Here is an 18842-nt window from a genome sequence, read left to right as displayed (position 1 = left end):
CCCTGCATGATAAATAATAATACAAAAACATATTTAAAAATGTATAGAACATGTCAGTTAAATTTCCATGCTTTATTTCAGTAATTCAGTTTTATTTTCAGATAATTGTGTCTTAGAGCCAGTGAAAACCCAAAAATCAGTGTTTCAGAAAATTAGAACAATAAATTAGAACAATAAATTTCCTTATTATCTGTCTATCTATCTATCTGTCTATCTGTCTATCTGTCTATCTATCAATTGGTACTTTTGGCAGTGTGGGCAGTGTGCCAAGTCCTGCTGGAAAATGAAATCCACATCTCCGTAAAAGTTGTCAGCAGCAGAGGGAAGCATGAAGTGCTGTAAGATTTTGTGGGAAAACAAAACTGCACTGACTTTAGACTTGATAATAAAACACAGTGGATCAACACCAGCAGCTGACAGGCATGACTCTCCATTAAATCATCACTGATCATCAGTAAATTTTACATTTCATTTAAAGGAAATAAAGGGATCAGAGTCTGGAGGAAGAGTGGAGAGACACACAGTTCAATCAGCTTGAGGTCTAGTGTGAAGTTTCCACCAATCAGAGATGGTTTGGAGAGACATGGGTCATCTGCTGGTGAAGATCCACTGTGTTTTATTATAAAGTCTAAAGTCAGTGCAGTTTTGTTTTCCCGCAAAATCTTACAGCACTTCATGTTTCCCTCTGCTGCTGACAACTTTTATGGAGATGCAGATTTCATTTTCCAGCAGGACTTGGCACACTGCCCACACTGCCACAAGAAGACAGGATGTAGATATTTGAGATATTTGAGATATTTGAGATATGTGTGATGTTTGAGCTTCACTAAAATAGAAATAATTCTCAGTAATACTTCACTGCCTCCTAATATATATACATATATACAGTAGACCTGGCTATATATGTTCTCATTCTCATTCATGCTGCCCATTGTATTCAGACATGCAGAGCTCTGATGCTTTTCAGTTCAGATAAAAATCTAGGCTCCAGAACGTCAGGAGCGAGGCAGGAGCGAGGCAGGAGCGAGGCAGGAGCGAGGCAGGAGCGAGGCAGGAGCGAGGCAGGAGCGAGGCAGGAGCTCTGTGCATCCATATGAATGGGAGGGCTGAGCTATAGGTGGTGCATATTTTATGTACTGTATAGTTCAGGATTTAATCTCGGGGCTTCCCTCACAGTAACATCAAGTCTCCACGCAGTTCATCCTTCTCTTCATGAAGGCGTTTATAAAGATGTTCTGTTTTCGTTTTTGCTTTAATTTCCTGTTTTAAATCATCAGTCAGCGCTTGATGTCATAGCTTGTAAAGACGAGTCAGGCTGTAGCCGTGGTCCGCGTTCGTGTGTAGTAATCTCAGGGGTTACCAGAACTGTTCCTGCTTTAGAAAGACATTAAAAAGTCCTGTTTTCCTAGTAATTTTAATTTCCTGTTTTACATCATAAATCAGTGTTTTAAATCATAGCCTGTCAAGACAGTTCATGCATCAGAGAGGCTGTGTTTGTCTGCGTCTGCGTCTGCATGTGTGTGCATGTGTGTGTGTCTGTGATTGTGTGTGACAACAGCTGAGATTGCTCTGTCACATGTCCCTGTGTTAAGAGTGCGGTCAGCTTCACACCACGCTTGAACTCATTACACAGTGGCAGAGCCAGGGGTCAATCCCCCCCTGTCACTTCCCATCAGCTGCATCCCTGGGCCAGGACCGCAGTTGCCCTGTCTGTGTGTGTGTGTCTGTGAGTGTTTGTTTGAGTGGGCGGCTGTATGAAGGCATATTCCCAGCGCCGCTCTTTGGATGTACGTTTGCTTTTGCATGTTCCCAAAGCCTCAAAATGTGCTTTGAGCATTTATTACTCGAACTTGAACCCCCTCCGCCTTTATGTGGCCTCCCCTGGGCGCTCCATTTAATACCCCCTCTTCACAGGGCTGTACGCAGTTCAGCCAGGACTTCCACATCCACAGTTACAGTTACAGTACCACACATCAACTGTGGAACTGAATATATAGTGGTAATCTGGTTGGTTCTGATGGCTTCCATTTAGATTCAAATCCTGTCTCTACGAACGATCTACAGAAATGAGTAATGATAACCAACTAGCTACATGTCTCAATTCAGGAACTCATGAACTGACCTATGAATGCTTTCAAAGTTATAACACATTCAAACATATATAGATAAGTCATAAGACTTCCAGCATCCCAGTTGAAAGACAAGGACATTTAGATTCTTCTATACTGTAGGATTCAAATGTTTGGAAGGCCCTCTATAAAAGGGGTGTGCCATATCATATCATATATGCAATAATATCGCATATAACAATTTTTGAATGTTGTAAACGATATTATACCCTGAAATATCAGGCCCACATATCACCCACCCCTAAATCACATCAGGGTACTACTTTTTATCTGTCTGTCTTCTGTTACAAATCTGATAAAGTTCTTGTATTTTTTTAATGTCTCAGAGATGTGCCATATGTATTGCGGAAATACCAGGAAATATTGTGATATTATTTAAGGGCCATATTGCACACCCCTATGCTAGATTGTAGGTTTTGATGTTTGGAGTATTTTAGTTTATATCAGTCAACAAGTATCATGAAAGAATTCTAGAAGCAGCTTGTCTTAAATACAGTGGTGAAGTACAAATAATACTCCAGTAGAAACAGATACCACATTTTAATAGTTACTTACAGTATAGTGAAGTAAAAATAATGTTCTAGTAGATACAGATACAGCATTTTAGTACTTACGTACAGTATAGAGAAGTAAAATATTACTCCAGTAGATACAGATACAGCATTTTAGTACTTACGTACAGTATAGAGAAGTAAAATATTACTCCAGTAGATACAGATACAGCATTTTAGTACTTAAGTACAGTAGGTTATTAAAAATAATACTTCAGTAGATACAGATACAGTATTTTAGTACTGAAGTGCAATAATTATACTGTAGCATCACATGTCTGGTGTGGCCCATAACATGATTGGTTTCTCTGCTGAGTCATTTCTAGAATCCCTGTTTGAAATCTGACCTCATGTTTGTCACTGTCGGCTCCGATTCGTTCAGATACAGAAAAGCAGGAGTGAGGACTGATTCCTGCTCAGTGGTTGAGTGTGTATCCAGGTGGTATTGCGTGGATTGGAATGTGAAGTTAAGGTCTGCCTCAGCAGCGGCCGGGCCCCGGCGGGGATTGGAAGCCTGTGGGTCGCTCCTGCTGCTCTCACGCCTGCCAGCTCCGCCTGATGAATATGAATGAGTTCTAACTCTGGAGGTTATTAACGTTGTCTTATGTATCCGTGGTCTGGCTCGCGATCCACCGGTCCAGCGCTTTCTTCTTCCCGCCCGCCTCTCTCACATACCCTCACGCTCCGAGGTCTGGGCCTCCTCTCGCCCTCGTCCACCAACAGCACCGCCAACAGCACCGCCACGAATACGGCCCGGAAATTGAGTTCGTCAGCTGGAGAGAGAGAGAAAAGACACCTAGAGAGAGAGAAAAGTGACCTACAGAGAGAGACAAGAGACCTATAGAGAAATAAAAGAGATCTAGAGAGAAATAAAAGAAGGCTAAGGAGAGAAAAGAGATAGAAAAAGAGACCTTCAGACAGAGAGAGAAAAGAGACCTTCAGAGAGAGAGAGAAAATAGACATTTAGAGACAGAGAGAGAAAAGGGACAGAGAGAAAAAAAGAAAGAGAGAGAAAAGAGACATAGAGAGAGAGAAAAGTGAACAGAGAGAGAGAGAAAGAAAAGAGGCAGAGAGAGAGAGAAAGAAAAGAGACAGAGAGAGAGAAAAGAGACATGAAGAAATAGAGAGAGAAAAGAGTCTTAGGGAGAGAGGAAGAGAAAGAGAGACTTTGTTTCTCTCTTGCTGTTTTCTCTCCTCTTTTCCTCTCCCCTCTCTTTCTGTCTGTCTCCATCTCTCTATTTTCTGTCTGGCATGTCATTGTGTCTCTACATGTCTCTGTCTCTCTCTTTCTTTGTCTCTCTTATTCTCTATGTCTTTTCCCTCCCTATGTTTTTCTCTCACTTTCTCGTTTTTGTCTCTCCTTGTTCTTTCTTTGCTTTTTTCTTTTTTGTCTGTCTTGTGTTGTCTTTCTCCATCTGTTTCTCTCTCTTTTTTTTTCTTCAGACCTAATTTGCCATTCTGTCGTTTTCTCTCCTCTCTGTTCCTTCCATCTTTTTGTTTCTTTTTCTCCCTCATTGTGTCTCTTTTGAATTTCTTTGTCTCTGTCCCTTTCTTTCTCTCTTTGTCTGTGTCTGTCTGCACTTGTCACTATGTCTGTGTCTGTCTGTCTCTCTGTTTGTCTCGCTCTATTTCTGTGTCTCAGTCTCTGTATCTCTCTGTCTTGCTGTAGGTGTCACTATTCTGTCTTTCTCTCTGTCTCTGTATCTCTGTGTCTCTCTCTGTCTGGCTCTCTGTTTTTTCTGTCTTGGTGTCATTGTCTCTGTGTTTCCCTGTTTCTTTCTCTCTCTCTGCCTCTCTGTCTCTTTGTCTCTGCCTCTCTGTCTCTTTGTCTCTCACTCTGTCTCTTCCTGTCTGTGTGTGTGTGTGTGTGTGTGTGTGTGTATTAGCGGTGCGGTGTGGGACAGGGCTGGCGCAGTAGAAGAGCAGTCATGCTCTGGATGGAGTGACTGATCCAGCAGCAGCAGCTCGGGGGAGTGAAATATGTTCTCCACGGCGAGAAAAGCAGAGCGAGGTTGAAAAAGCAGCGTGTTATTAATGTCCAGTTGGTCCGCTCGCTGTGTGAGTTTTGGACGGTGAGGGTGTGAAGGTGCCGGAGGCCGGAGGCGCGCTCTCTCCGATTCCAGCGGCCGCTTTCACAGGCCATCGACAGCAAACGCTGCCAAAAATCCCCTCCTCAAACCTCGTACTGTTTCAGCATTATTACAATCCCTCTTTTTCCCCTTTCCCCTCTGTGTCTGCCTTTCTTTTTTCTCTCTTTCGCACACATTCACACTCGCCATAATAAAGGTTTTTTTTTAACGGAGACGTGTTATTAGTGCGTGTATGGTATGGTGGTCTTTCACCCTTGAGAGCCATTGCTTTGGGTGGAATGGTCAGAATCACATCTGACTCATTTCTGCTCATTTCTGCTCATTTCTGCTGCCCTAAGTTCATTCTAGTTTCCGAAAACACTGTTGTGGCTTTACCCGCAGTGCCTGGCCAAAGTTGACACACGTGTGAGCTTAATGAATCGAGGCCATTCTCTCTTTTTCTGTCTCTTTATTCTCTCTCTCTTTCTCACTTTCTCTGTTTCACACACAGAAATGTATGCTGTGGGAATCTTATTTAACATGGTTTTTAAATGACTCTGATTTCTGTAGTGCAATACGCAGTCTACACGTGTCAATTTGCCACTAAACATATTATAAAGGACAACATCCTCCTGGAATAAGGAACGTTTTGGGGTTCATTGTTCATGAGACTGTGAAAGAAACATTTTTAGGGAACTTTTAAGGCTAGATAATTGAACAGTTTCTTAAAGAAACTCTATGATACTTTACCATAACTAACTTAGACATGCAACTGAGCTCTGAGTTTCCCCTTCTGAAGTCTCCAATGCTCCACCAGCCCCTCGTGTTCAGTAAAACTCAGCCGGATCCTCTTTTAGAGGCTGTACGTGTGACGAAAGTACGTAAAGATGCGTGACGTGGCCAGAAGAAGACCTCCCGTGAAAAGTTATATTAATGGTTGTTTGCCTAGCCGACATGTTGTAGGCTATAAGAGCAAGTTACCATCTTCTGCACTGTTAAGTGTGACAAAGTGCTGACAATGCACAGAGAACTGCAACACGGGATTAAAGTTGCCATGCAATGAAAAAATACAATGGCATACACTTGTTGAGTGTTAAATTGTAATTGTAATCAGTGATGATGCTTTTTGTTGTCAGTTTAACTCCTAAATGTTAATAAAAAAAATAATAATATTAGTTTAATAACACACATGTTTGCAGTTTATGAGAGCTGTATTTTACTTTAGATTGGATAAATATATTAACTCCCACAACAGTTCAGATTTAACAGACTCTGAAAAGAGTTACTTTAACTCTGTTATAGAGTGTATTTGATGGTCATGATATTACCTCTCTAGGAGTTTATTCCAAAAAACAGAATTGGCTCTGTACATATGGAAACGCTGCTGTATTTTTGGTGTAGCAAAGAATGTCCATCAACTCATGAAGAAAAAATAAAGAAAGAGTTGAGCAGACTGATTTTCTCATCCTCTGGCTGTGTTTTTCTGGCTGGCTGTGTGAGTTAACCGGGCGCTTGTTGGTGTTTTGTTTGTTTACGTGTGCAGGAGCGCATTATCGAGCGTCTGAAGGAGCAGAGAGACAGAGACGAGAGGGAGAAGGGCGAGGAGCTGGAAAACAACAAGAAGGAACTGAAGGAGCTGAAAGAGAAAATCAGCCTGCTGCAGGGAGACCTGTCGGATCGTGAGGTGAGGCTCTATCACACACACACACACTCACTGAGAGACGCACACACACACACAGACACACACAGACACACACACGCTCTCTAACGGATCACAGTGATTGCACGCGTACGTCAGTCTGGCCAAGCACATCGGACAGCGTTTAAACATTCAGCTGTCTCTCACTGCTGCTGTATGGCCAAACACAGCTCCAGAGCAGCGGCTGACTGAACCTTCCAGAACCATGTTTGGTAAGGGCCTGTTCCTGCCTCATCTTCCCCGACAGCCTGTTACTCTGATTGATAGAAGGCTGCGTGCGCCGGCTGACTGACAAACAGCTCCGCGCTGAAAAAGCAGATAACGCGGCTCACGCAGACACACGTTTCTAAGCAGGGAGGAGTGAGATGCAGAGGATGAGAGGATGCTGATCTGAGGCCAGATATGAACAAAAGGAGGAGCATGTAAAATGTAGTGTGGACTGGGATATTACAAAATATACACCAAGGCTGTGCGATATTGTAAAAAAGAAAAATATAAAAAATACATATAATAATCTAGATCATTTTCAAATATATGATCGATTACAGTTTAGCTAGGCCAGTTGTCCCACCCATTCAGCTGCTTCTCAGCTGTATATATATCCCCCCCATCACTGGTGATACCACAACACAAAGAGCGTTGTCAGATACATGTGAAGCCAGACTTGGTTCTGATACATCAGCTCACAGATGCAGCCTTGTGCTGATCCACATCACCCTAGGAGTGATGAGAGGAAAGAGAGCCATCTACTGGACTGTACCCACCCAGAGAGAGAGCAAAACCAACTGTGCTCTCCCAGGGCTCCAGCAGCTGATGGCAAGCTGCATGACCTGGATTCTAACCGAACCATCTCCTAATCATAGTGGCAGTAGTTTTAATTAATTAATTAATTAATTAGACAGTTTTTTTTGCTGAACACAGTGTAAACATATAACCTTCTTATATTTCAGACTAAATATTAGGTGTAAGATATGAAACTCTCCTGAGATTAATTCTAGCATTATTTATACTAATAAAATTGTTGATTTTATTTGCTTATATTAGATTTAGTTCAGTATTTTCTTTAATAATCTTTTCATAAAAAAAAAACAACAAAGTATGAGCCTCTTAGCATTATTCTTCAGCAAAAATGACCTGTGTGTTAACATGTTAACACTTAAGATCCCTGTTGGCGATTTTTAATTTTCGAGAAATCCACGCTTTTAAACTTTGAAACTGACTAGACTACTATACACTTTAAATCGTGACTAACAATGTTTGTTGTCTGGGGGTTCTGCAATTTTTCTCTATAAAAAAATCTCTGCTTTTATGTTTTTGTATTAATGAATGCGAAATTTTACAAATGTTTTTTTTTTATCTAGAATAAATAAATCATGATTAAATAATAAAAAAAAAAAAATAGAGTATCCAATACAGTACTTCATACACTTGTCCTAATAAGCATTGTGTAAGTGTAAGATTATTTTGTGGATTTAAGGAATAATGAATTGAATCACTCTTTTATCGTATTTTATTCTGTTAAGTTATTCTTATTTTTGTGTCCAAATTGAAAATATATAATCAGTGATTTTTATTTGTTTTAAGTCTTACATCACTCATTTTAAGACTTTTGCTTATTTTAAGAAATCTTACTACTTTCGTCTAATTCTTCCAATGGATTTTTGCAGTGTAAAAATATATATATCATTTTTTTTTGTGATTCTGAATGTGTAATATTTGAATGAAGTTCAACGAATATAGCACCTTTCTAGAAACCTCAAGGATGCTTCACAATTAACACGTTTTACACACAAGCACATTACACATTAACACTCATCCACACACCAGTGAGAAGCGGCAGCCAATAGCACACAGCGTACTCTCAACCGGAAACGACCGTCCACCCGGAGGACTGCATCGGGCACTACAGCAATTACCCAGAACAGAGTGCCAATCTATATCTGAGCACAGTCATACACACACATTTACACACACACAAACGTACATACACACCACACACTTTACACATGTTATACATACTTATCAGATAACTTTAATCAGTTATTAAAATGTAATTCTGAACCTGTTATTAAGCATCTAAATGAATGTTTAACACACTTCTAAAATTTACAGTACTAATAAGAACAATGATTTCAGACTCTGTAATGGAGGTGTGTGCTTTGTCTTCGGACTGCTGTGGTTGAAGTGTGTAGCAGCTGTTCTCAGATCAGGATTACAGAGCAGAAGCTGATGCACACGAGTGCCATCAGTCTGCAGCAGACGAGCTCTGCTTCTGCAGCCGTCCGTACAGCCTCAGAGGAACAGAGGAGTGATGAAAACAGACAGGCTGGATCTGACCACTGTCAGGCCTTTCTCTCTCTCTCTCTCTCTCTCTCTCTTTTTCTGTGCGTATGCATGCGTGTGCATGTGCACGAGAGAGAGAGACAGAGAGAGAGAGACAGGAAGATAAATGGCAGATTCTGTGTGAGAGGGGACTGCTCCCTCCTCCGAAGCTACTGCTCATTTCTCTTTCTGTCCAAAGTACAAATACTTTATTATCTTACTTAAGTAGAAATGCTAGTAATTTATATTTTACTGCAGTAATTAATTTCCCATTTTTCACACAATTATCTGAACTTTCTACTCCTTACATTTTATTTAAAAAAATAGCCTCGTTACTCCTATTTCATTTTAGCTCGTTTTCATTCTGGCTTCTCATCATTCAATAAAACCCCTATCCAGATAAATCTCTCCATCCAGATAGTGTGATTGGAGATCTGATTGTGATTGGATGTAGAGAAGTATAAGAACATAGCAGACGTATGTAGCCTAGTATGAAGATGATCCATGCAGAGACTCAAAAGAACTCCAGACAAACTCCAGTCCAACTAAACTTTTAACTTTTTATTATATATTTACATTGTAGCAGAGACTGTACAAAAAGATGGACGCCGTGTCGCCGTTCCCATTCATTCAATGAAAATGAAGCCAAAATCTTCCGCCATGTTGGCGATCCTGAAACCCGAGTCTGAGTCGCAGTAGAGACCAGAGGAGGGAGAAAGACTGTGGAGAGCAGCCTACTCATTTAAATAACCCCGCCCCTGAGGGCTGCCTCGAGGTCACAGGCTGCAGAGCGGAGCGGAGTGGAGCTGACGGTCTGTTATTGGTCCCGCCCATAACCGGCCCTTTTACAACAACCACACCTTTTTTTGAATAGAGCTGAATAACGTTTTTAAAAACGAATTCTGTGGGGATATAAAATTGTACAATATAAGCAGAGGTTACACTAGCTGTTGTATTTAAATAATGGAGGTAGAATTACAGTATATTGGATAAAACAAATGTGAATGAAAGTCGTCTGTTTTGCCATTGAAACCTATGGGGATGGGTGGGGTTACACAGCTTTCTGAAACCAAACAGCAGGGGGCGCCCGACCTGTGGTGGCTTTACTTTTGAGAGACGATGCTCTGTCCAGCTATACACAGTCTATGCATTGTAGTTACTGAAATACATTTTTTTTTTTTCATATATAGGGACATATATATGCAGCTGAAACAGACAGAAAAAGAGCCTAGTGCATCCCAAATGATATTAACAACATTAATATTGTAATATAACATTATAGAAATAAGTGTTTTGGGGGGTGGATGGTATTGCACTATAGGACTCTGTGGGTGTGGCCTAAGCTTTTGTTCTTAATGGATTTTTCTTCATTTTTTGCCCTTTACATTACTTTTACTTTTATAATTTAAGTAGTTTTAAAACCAGTACTTTTTTTAAGGGTAAAAATCTTGAGTTAGTATTTCTTCAACTTCTACAGAAGTATTTTATTAAACACTAGAATCTATACTTCTACCCACAGTGTAAAGAATGTTAATATATATATATATATATATAAAAAGGCTTTTGTCGACGTATACACACACACACACAGTCAGTGAAAGTTTTGGATGCTATGGTTAGCAGAGCTGTTCTTCTGTGGGCGGTTTATTATTCTTGTTATTCTTGTGCTCTGTGATCTCCGCATTCCTATCCGCTGTCTGCATCAGGAGTGGCAGCAGCTACACACCAAAACCACTTCCATGCTCCATCTCTCCCTCTCTCCGTCCATCAGCACCCTCAGCTTCTGTCCTTCACTCCATCTTCCCGCTCTCTCATCTTATAGTACTCTCTCTCTTATAGTAAATATCTCAAAATCAGCATGTTTACACATTCATCTAGAATAACAAATTGCACTAATTACTTGGGATACACTATGATATTGAAATTAAATTTTTACATTTTTTAAGAACATTCAACATTGACCTCTCTCTCTCTCTCTCTCTCTCTCTCTCTCTCTCTCTCTCTTTGTCTCCTTCCTTTCTCCTTTTTTTCCTCTCATGATTTATTTTGCCCTCTTGTTAAACATCCATCTCATTCTGTCTTTGCCTCTCTCTCAAATTCTTCTCTGTCCTGGTTTCTTTGTTTTTCTTCTTCTTTCTTTTTCTTTTTTTTCTTCTCTTCTTTGTTTTCTCTCTCCTTCTGTCTATCCACATTTTCTTTGAGTTTATCTCTCTACACCACACTCTGCCTCTCTCTCTCTCTCTCTCTCTCTCTTTCTCTGTCCCACTCACTCAGTCGCTCTCTCATTCTCTTTATCTCTCTCTGTCTCACTTACCCACTCTGTCTCTCTTTTTTTCTCATTTTCTTACTTTGTCTGTCTGTTTTAATCACTCACTGTCTCTCTCTCATTCTTTCTTTCTCTTTCCCTCATTCTCCTTGTCTCTGTCTGTCTCACTTAACCACTCTGTTTGCGTCTCTCTTTTTCTTATTCTGTCTCGATGACTCACTCTGTCTCTCTCTTGTTCTTTCTCTCTCTTTCTCTGTTTCTCATTCTCTTCGTCTTTCTGTTTGTCACTCACTCACTCACTCTGTCTATATTTCTCATTCTCTTTTGTCTGTCTATCTCGATCACTCACTAACTCTAACTAACTCTTCCTAGGTCTCTGTATTTCTCTCTCTCTCTCTCTCTGTCTTTTTCTTTAGGTCTCTCTCTCTCTCTGTGTTTCTTTGTCTCTCTTTCTGTCTCACTGACTTATTCTCTCACTCAGTCTCTCACTCAGTCTCTCTCTCTCATTCTCTTTGTCTCCGTCTGTCTCACTTACCCACTCTGTTTGTGTCTCTCTTTTTTCTCATTCTCTTACTCTGTCTGTCTGTTTTAATCACTCACTCTGTCTCTCTTTCATTCTTTCTTTCTCTTTTTCTCATCCTTTGTCTTTCTGTCTGTCTGTCTGACTAACTCACTCTGTCTCTATTTCTCATTCTCTTTGTCTCTGTCTGTCTCAAACACTCACTCACTCTCTTTCTTTCTCTCTCTTTCTCATTCTCTTTGCCTGCCTCGCTCACTCACTCACTCGCTTACTCTGCCTGTGTTTCTTTCTCTTTTTTCTCTCTCTCTCTCTTTCTCTTTGTCTCTGTCTGTCTGTTTGTCCCGTTTTATTCTATGGGTCGGTGTCTCTCTTTTATGCTCTCCCTCTTTCTTACTCTTTCTCTAGGTCTCTGTAATTCTCTCTTTCTGTCTTTTTCTTTAGGTCTCTTTCTCTCCTACGCTTTCTCTCTCTATTTCTTTCGATCTCTCCTTTGGTTTTCTTCCCGTTCTCTTCTTTTTTTCTTTCTGTCTGTCTCGTTTTGTCTTTGTGTCTCTCTCTCTCTCTCTGTCTCTCTCATTGGTAGAGTTTGTAATCTGTCTGAATGGGGTCAGATGGTCGTGGTGTGTTTGTAGGGTGTATAAAGAGTGACCTCTTCTCCTAAAAGTTTCCTCAGCCTCACCCTGAGTTCTGGTCACGTGGCGCACGCTTCATTCCCTCGCTCCTGTTTTCTTTACCACGCCGGAGGAGGGCCTCGGGAATGCGGCGCGGCCGTCCCAACATTAAGTGTGTATTTTGGTCCGCGGGCGGCAGTGGAGTGTGAAATTGTGGGCCTCTCTGGCTGAAAACGGAAACGGCAGGAAAGGCTTCACGGATGGACGGGTGTAGCTCTGGTTGTGAATCTGAAAGGCAGAGTGAACTGCGTACGTACGGCACAGACCGCGCACTCAGCACTGCATTCATACTGCTGTGATTTACATCTGCTCACTGCAGCTTTTTTGTTCTACACCCTTTCAGAAAATGTCCACTGCTACTCTGGGATGGAGTTCTCCATGACATAGTGTGCGCGGTATGACTGAGGGAGAGTAAGGCAGCTGGCTGAGGTTTAGGCCGCTTGTTTACACATGTTTAGGCTTAGTTTGTTTCCTTGTAATGAGCGTTTGCAGCATGATGTAAGCGCAGCCTCTAATCTACTGGCTCTCTGGCTCTCCTCCGCATTAGTAGTTTGTGCTATTGGTCAGTGCTGTGCATATTAGAGGAGCAGTTTGCCAAAAATCTAATTTATACATTTTTTTCCGAATGGAGTCGAACAGCCGGGGAATATTTGGTGTTTGGAGTTTATATTAGAGCTAATCTAACCTCCACCCTAAAAAGCAATGAGCAAACTGCACGGCTCAAGTGTTGAACACGTCATGCATCCCTCTGCTGACAACTTTTGTTTGGAGATGCAGATTTCATTTTTCAGCAGGACTTGGGACTCTGCCCATACTGGTTTTAATTGGCTGTAAGCCATAATCGATGGATCATAGATCACTTTGAGTGTTATACATCTATAAAATGTATATAAGTTTAACATTTTGAACAGATTTACTGAAATTTTCCTAAATTTCCTTCGGGATAAATAAAGTGTCTGTCTGTCTGTCTCATTCTATCTATCTATCTATCTATCTATCTATCTATCTATCTATCTATCTATCTGTCTGTCTGTCTGTCTGTCTGTCTGTCTGTCTGTCTGTCTGTCTGTCTGTCTGTCTGTCTGTCTGTCTGTCTATCTGTCTGTCTGTCTATCTGTCTGTCTATCTGTCTATCTGTCTATCTGTCTATCTGTCTATCTATCTGTCTATCTATCTGTCTGTCTAATTTTTCAGTGATATTTTTCTTTTCTAGCTAATCTAGAGGATGTACAACCTCCACCCAAATAGCAATGAGCAAACTGCACGGCTGAAGTGTTGGACACTTGCCTTAAACTGCTGAAGACTTAATAAAAAAAACAATATGAAGAATATCGTTGAAAAGTAACTTTATTTCAGTAATTCAGTTAAAAATGTGAAACTCATACATATTATATAGATGTATTAAACACACAGAGTGATCTATTTTAAGTATATACTAAGTATTTATTTTATAGTTGTTGATTATTATGGCTTACAGCCAATGAAAACCGAAAATCAGTGTGTCAGTAAATTAGAATATTATATAAAGACCAATTGGTACTTTTGTCAGTGTGGGCAGTGTGCCAAGTCCTGCTGGAGAATGAAATCTGCATCTTCATAAAAGATGTCAGTAGCAGGGGGACCATCACTGATTGGACTGTGTGTCTCTCCACTCTTCCTCCAGAGTCTGCTCCCTTGATTTCCTTTAAATGAAATGTTAAATTTACTGATGATCAGTGATGGTTTGGATAAAGAGACATGTCATCTGCTGGTGTTGATCCACTGTGTTTTATTATCAAGTCTAAAATCAGTGCAGTTTTGTTTTCCCACAAAATCTTACAGCACTTTATTTCCCTCAACTGTTAACTTTTATAGAGATACAGATACAGGTTTCATTTTCCAGCAGGACTTGGCACATTGCCCACACTGGCTCTCATTAGCTGTAAGCCACAATCTGTGTGTAATACATCTGTATAATATATGAATTTCTCATTTTGAACTGAATTACTAAAATGAACTAATTTTTAATGATATTCTTGATATTTTTTTTGAGGTTTTCATATATATATATATTTTTTAATCTCCAGATATTAAACAAATTTGTTTGAAACTCTCATTTCTTTTTTTTTTTCTTTCTTTCTCTTCACCTCTAGACGACGGTGTTGGATCTGAAAGAGCACGCCTCCTCTCTGGCCTCCTCTGGCTTGAAGAAGGACTCCAAGCTCAAGAGCCTTGAGATTAATCTGGAGCAGAAGAAGGAAGAGTGCATTAAACTGGAGAATCAGCTGAAGAAGGTGAGAGAAAGAGAGAAAATGAGAGAGAGAGAGAGTGAGAAAGAGAGAGAGCGAGAAAGCGAGAGAGCGAGAGATGAGACCTGTGAACTGATTAGCTCACCCGAGCAGTAAAATAACCTCTCTGCTGATGAGGAAGAGGAAGAGAGCAGGCGGGTGTCGACGGTGGCCATGCTGTGTTTCTACTGCGTCATGCCTCATATTCCAGCAGTGCTGCTGTTCCTACTGTGCTTCAATATTCATTGCTTTATTCGAGGTGTATTTTATACACATATATATATATGTGTGTGTGTGTATGTATGTGTGTGTCCCATCATCTGTATGTGATATCAGACAGGTGAAACCATGTGATGTCATCTCAGTGTTTTCTCTTCCTGTTTTAGTTTCTGACAGACACCTTGTCTCACTTTCACTATGTCTTTCACCACTATCTAACCCCCTGCTGTCCTTTCTGTAGGGTCGGGTATCACAATGCTGATTCGATTCAGAACCGGGTGCACAATTAGTGTGACAATGTCTGTGAGGTGGCTGTTTGCCTGCAATTATTCTTCTCGACAGCATTAATGTTAGATGTATCACATAATATTCTTGTGCTGCATTATGTTATATTTCTGTTATAATATTTATTTAGTTATGTTAATATTATCTTAAATAAATAAATATATCTTTATTAGTTATTCATTTAGGAAGGATAGGGACAAAAGCAAACATGAGACTCACAGAAGTTTACATAAATATAATATAAATACAAATATTATGTAAACATAAATTTAATAAGAAAAGTAGAATCTTAGTATAAAAGGAGTGAATAAGGCACTTTTCCTGTAGCAGCATGGTTGTGCATGAATAAATAGCAGTAAAATAATTATGGGATAATCAAAATCTGGAGTTTTTTTGAGTATAAGGTGCACTGGATTATAAATCTCATTAGAGAGCGACACTAGTTAGGATGCCTACATCCAAGTGAGCAAGGGTTTTGCCATGTTCCTCTTCTAATGGGGAAGCTGGGGGAAGTGCTTAAGTAAACGAAACTATAATTTTTTTCACTGATTTCTCTTCTAAAAACTATTTATTTAGGTGAGTAAGCTTAGATTTAAATAAGATAAAAAAAATCAGGTTTCAGTAAAGTTTCTCCAGCACTAAGGCTAGGTGCAGCAGCATTAGCATTAGCATTAACTGCTAACCGCAGCTCTAGCGGGATGTAAATGCTGCCCGATAGTACTAGACTAAGGAACCCAGCTAGCGGTTTGTCTGGCGTAGCTTGTTTTAACATGGTAAACACACAGACTACAGGTCAGGATACTTGCCTCTGAACAGTGAGAGAGAAAGAGCTAGCTCTGTGGTTAGCAGCTAATGCTAATGCTGCTGCACCCAGCCTTAGTGTTGGAGAAACTTGACTGTAAACTCATCCTTAAAACGCCAAAAATGCATTTAAGCAGAGTGGTTTACTGCTCCTACCTGACTGGTAGAATTGGATTATTGTCAATTTTGAGTGCGCCTTATAGTCCAAAACATACGGTAGTACGAATAATCAGTATCGGACTCCATTAAATTCAACTGATACCCAGCCCTACCTTTCTACACTTCCTCACATCCCGTATAATGTTAACCTGATTTCTTTTGATCATCACTTTCTGGCCTCCTCTCTCCCTCCACCCCCCACTTTTTCCTCCCCCCACCCCTCTTTCTTTCCTGAAGCACACTGAGCACATGTCAGGCCATCCCTCCAATCGTGTAAGTGCATCCCGGTGTGGAAATCCTGCCTTAGCTCTGTGCGTGTGGCTGCAAAGGAATCTCATGAATGTGTGAGTTTGCAGGGCTTTGCTTGCATGAGCTCGGGGCTTATGTTGGTGAAGTTTTATGTTTCGTGTGCGTCTGCGTACGGGAGATGGAGGGGGAGATTGGAGGTTTCCGCGGAGTTTGAGGCCTGCATGCATGAGCTTATTTCTTATCTGAGGGCTCAGAGTGATCTGCTGTTTTGAGTGGGTTTAATGTCTCTGTGCTTTGATGTGATGGCCTTTTACTCTGTGCTTCTGTTGTTTTTTGATTCATTTTCTCCTAATTTAACTGTAGGCCAATTGTCCTACTCACTCAAATATCCCCTGTCACTAGTGATGCTCCAACACCAGGAGGGTGAAGACTAGCACATGCCTCCTCTGATGCATCTGTACTCAGCCACCACCTCTTTTTGAACTGCTGCTGATGATGCAGCATTGCCGAGTAGCATTACAGCGCTAACGCTCGGAGGAAAGCGCAGCGACTTTTAAGGTTCTGATACAACAGCTCACAGATGCAGCCTGGTGCTGATCCACATCATCCTAGCACCCAATCCCATTTCCCATTACCCCCTAGCCCTTGTTTCTGAGTGTAACCCTTCCACTTAAAAACAGAGTTATGGGGGGAAGAGGTGAAATCCTTCTCCTAAGAATTGGGACATGCCTTCAAACACCAAATACATCATCAGGAGCGCTAAAGTAGATAACTTTAGGGCGTATTTTATTGTGTGTCTACCGAAAGGGGTGAAAGATGTTGCAGAAATTAATTATTATTCTCCATTTCTTAATTTCTCTGTGAAGGGGAGCTGAAATTGGCTTTGATTAGCCTTTATTTTATTTTATATTTCCGTTCCACCTTAAATGCTGCAGCTTCTGCCACCTGTTGCACCATTTAAGGTGGAAAGGGAAAGTTAGATAAGCTAGATAGCTATTGAGACAAACTAATAGCAATATTTTTTTATGCTTGTTATGAAGAATCCGGACATAAAAGATTAAAACTACATTTTAAAATCTCTGTATTAAAGGCTAACAAGCCCCATCCCTTCCCCTAGTCTACCCCTCCAGCTGAAAAATATCAGGACACCCTAGGGCCAAGGGGTGAAATGGGATTGGGCCTAGGAGTGATGAGGAGAAAGAGCGTCATCTACCCACCCCCCAAGAGAGCAAGAACAATTGTGCTCTCTCAGGGCTCCGGCAGCTGCGGGCAAGCTGCACGACCGGGATTCGAATCAGTGATCTACTTTCATAGTGGCAGCGCTGTGCTTCTGTTTAACTGCCCTGTTCACTTACTCCATGTGGTTTCAGGGCCTCTGTTGTGTGTGTGTATATTACTACATTTATTGTTTAAATGAATATAAATTTTAGGTATAAGTTGCGTTTTAGCGTCTGAGGTCCACCTGCCTTGTGTTATTCACATTTATTGGCCATTTTATCAGGTAGCAGCAGGGGTCTGCAGAAGCTGACCACAGGCGAATGCCTTTAGTATGACTTAGTGCTGCTATATACTCGATCGTACTCGGTTAACCACCGTGTATAAATATTGTGCACAGCAGAAGCACGAGCAGCGCTGATCACATGCTTCTACTTTGTGTATTTTTCTAAAAGAATAAATGTCATTTCTTTTAAGAGGACAGGGGTTAAACATCCACAATCAAAACTACCAGTCTACACTAAACCTAACACCATATATAATGCAAATCTAATTTATTTTGATCATTAAATTCTGGATAACCATTTATCCTCCTTCAGCTTTTCCCCCATCTTTCGTTATTTTCTGATTTATCATAAATCTATCAGCAAAAATGACAGCTGAGAACACAGAACTTAAAGAACAATAAGCATCAGCTCCACCGTGTTAACAATGCATCTTAAGACAGTGTTATTTTCACTCTAAATCACTTTAAAATAGTAATAATTCAATCAATCAGTTAATCAATCAAACTCATTTTTAGTGCAGCCGAGGATTTACAACTTAAAGGGATTGAAACATTAATTAAATTAAAATAAAAATCAAGTATTTCATCAGGTAAGATAAAATAAGGAACTTCATAAACAAAACAATAAAAAATAAATTTTAGAGCATTAGAAAAACAAGCAAAAAGTATAAGATTAAATTAAGAAGAAATACAATAATTCAGAATAAAAGAAAAGGTGGACAGGCTAAAATGTAAACCAATTAAATAAATAAATACATCATTCACTTAAGAAAATAAAATATAAACAAAAATAAAGTTATATAGAACTAAAAAATTAGGTAGCTAAAAAAAAAAAATTATAAAGAAAGTAAATGATTGAAATAAAATAAATAGGTAAAACAGACGATTGAATAAGTGAATGGATAAAATAAATGAAAGAGGTTAAAAGACTAAAAGTTAAAAATGTAAAAGTATGAAATAAATGAAAAGGCTAAAAGGTAAAATAGTAAATGAGATAAATAAAAGGACAAAATAAATAAAATAAATAAAAGGTAAAATAAATGTTCTTAGAATTAAATGCAAAAAAAAAAAAAAACAGCACAGTAGTGTGTTTAAGCTTAAAACAGTATTTATAACGTAAAAAAACAACACCTA

General features: G+C 40.0%; 1 protein-coding gene across 12 annotated transcripts in view; it reads left to right on the top strand.

Annotated features, from left to right (window-relative positions):
• erc1b (ELKS/RAB6-interacting/CAST family member 1b) overlaps positions 1-18842 on the top strand; it is a 385708-nt gene that overhangs the window by 122636 nt on the left and 244230 nt on the right. For 6 of the 12 annotated variants that reach the window (XM_049475044.1, XM_049475045.1, XM_049475043.1 and 3 more), the window contains 3 exons: positions 6293-6433; positions 14360-14500; positions 16196-16231. In XM_049475044.1, coding sequence (XP_049331001.1) covers positions 6293-6433; positions 14360-14500; positions 16196-16231 — 318 coding nt within the window. The remainder of the gene's footprint in view (positions 1-6292; positions 6434-14359; positions 14501-16195; positions 16232-18842) is intronic. The other 6 variants (XM_022671805.2, XM_049475049.1, XM_049475048.1 and 3 more) reach the window with 1 other exon arrangement.

The sequence above is a fragment of the Astyanax mexicanus genome, chromosome 2, assembly GCF_023375975.1.
Source record: "Astyanax mexicanus isolate ESR-SI-001 chromosome 2, AstMex3_surface, whole genome shotgun sequence".
NCBI lineage: Eukaryota > Metazoa > Chordata > Actinopteri > Characiformes > Acestrorhamphidae > Astyanax > Astyanax mexicanus.
This window is presented reverse-complemented; position numbering and strand designations above follow the sequence as displayed.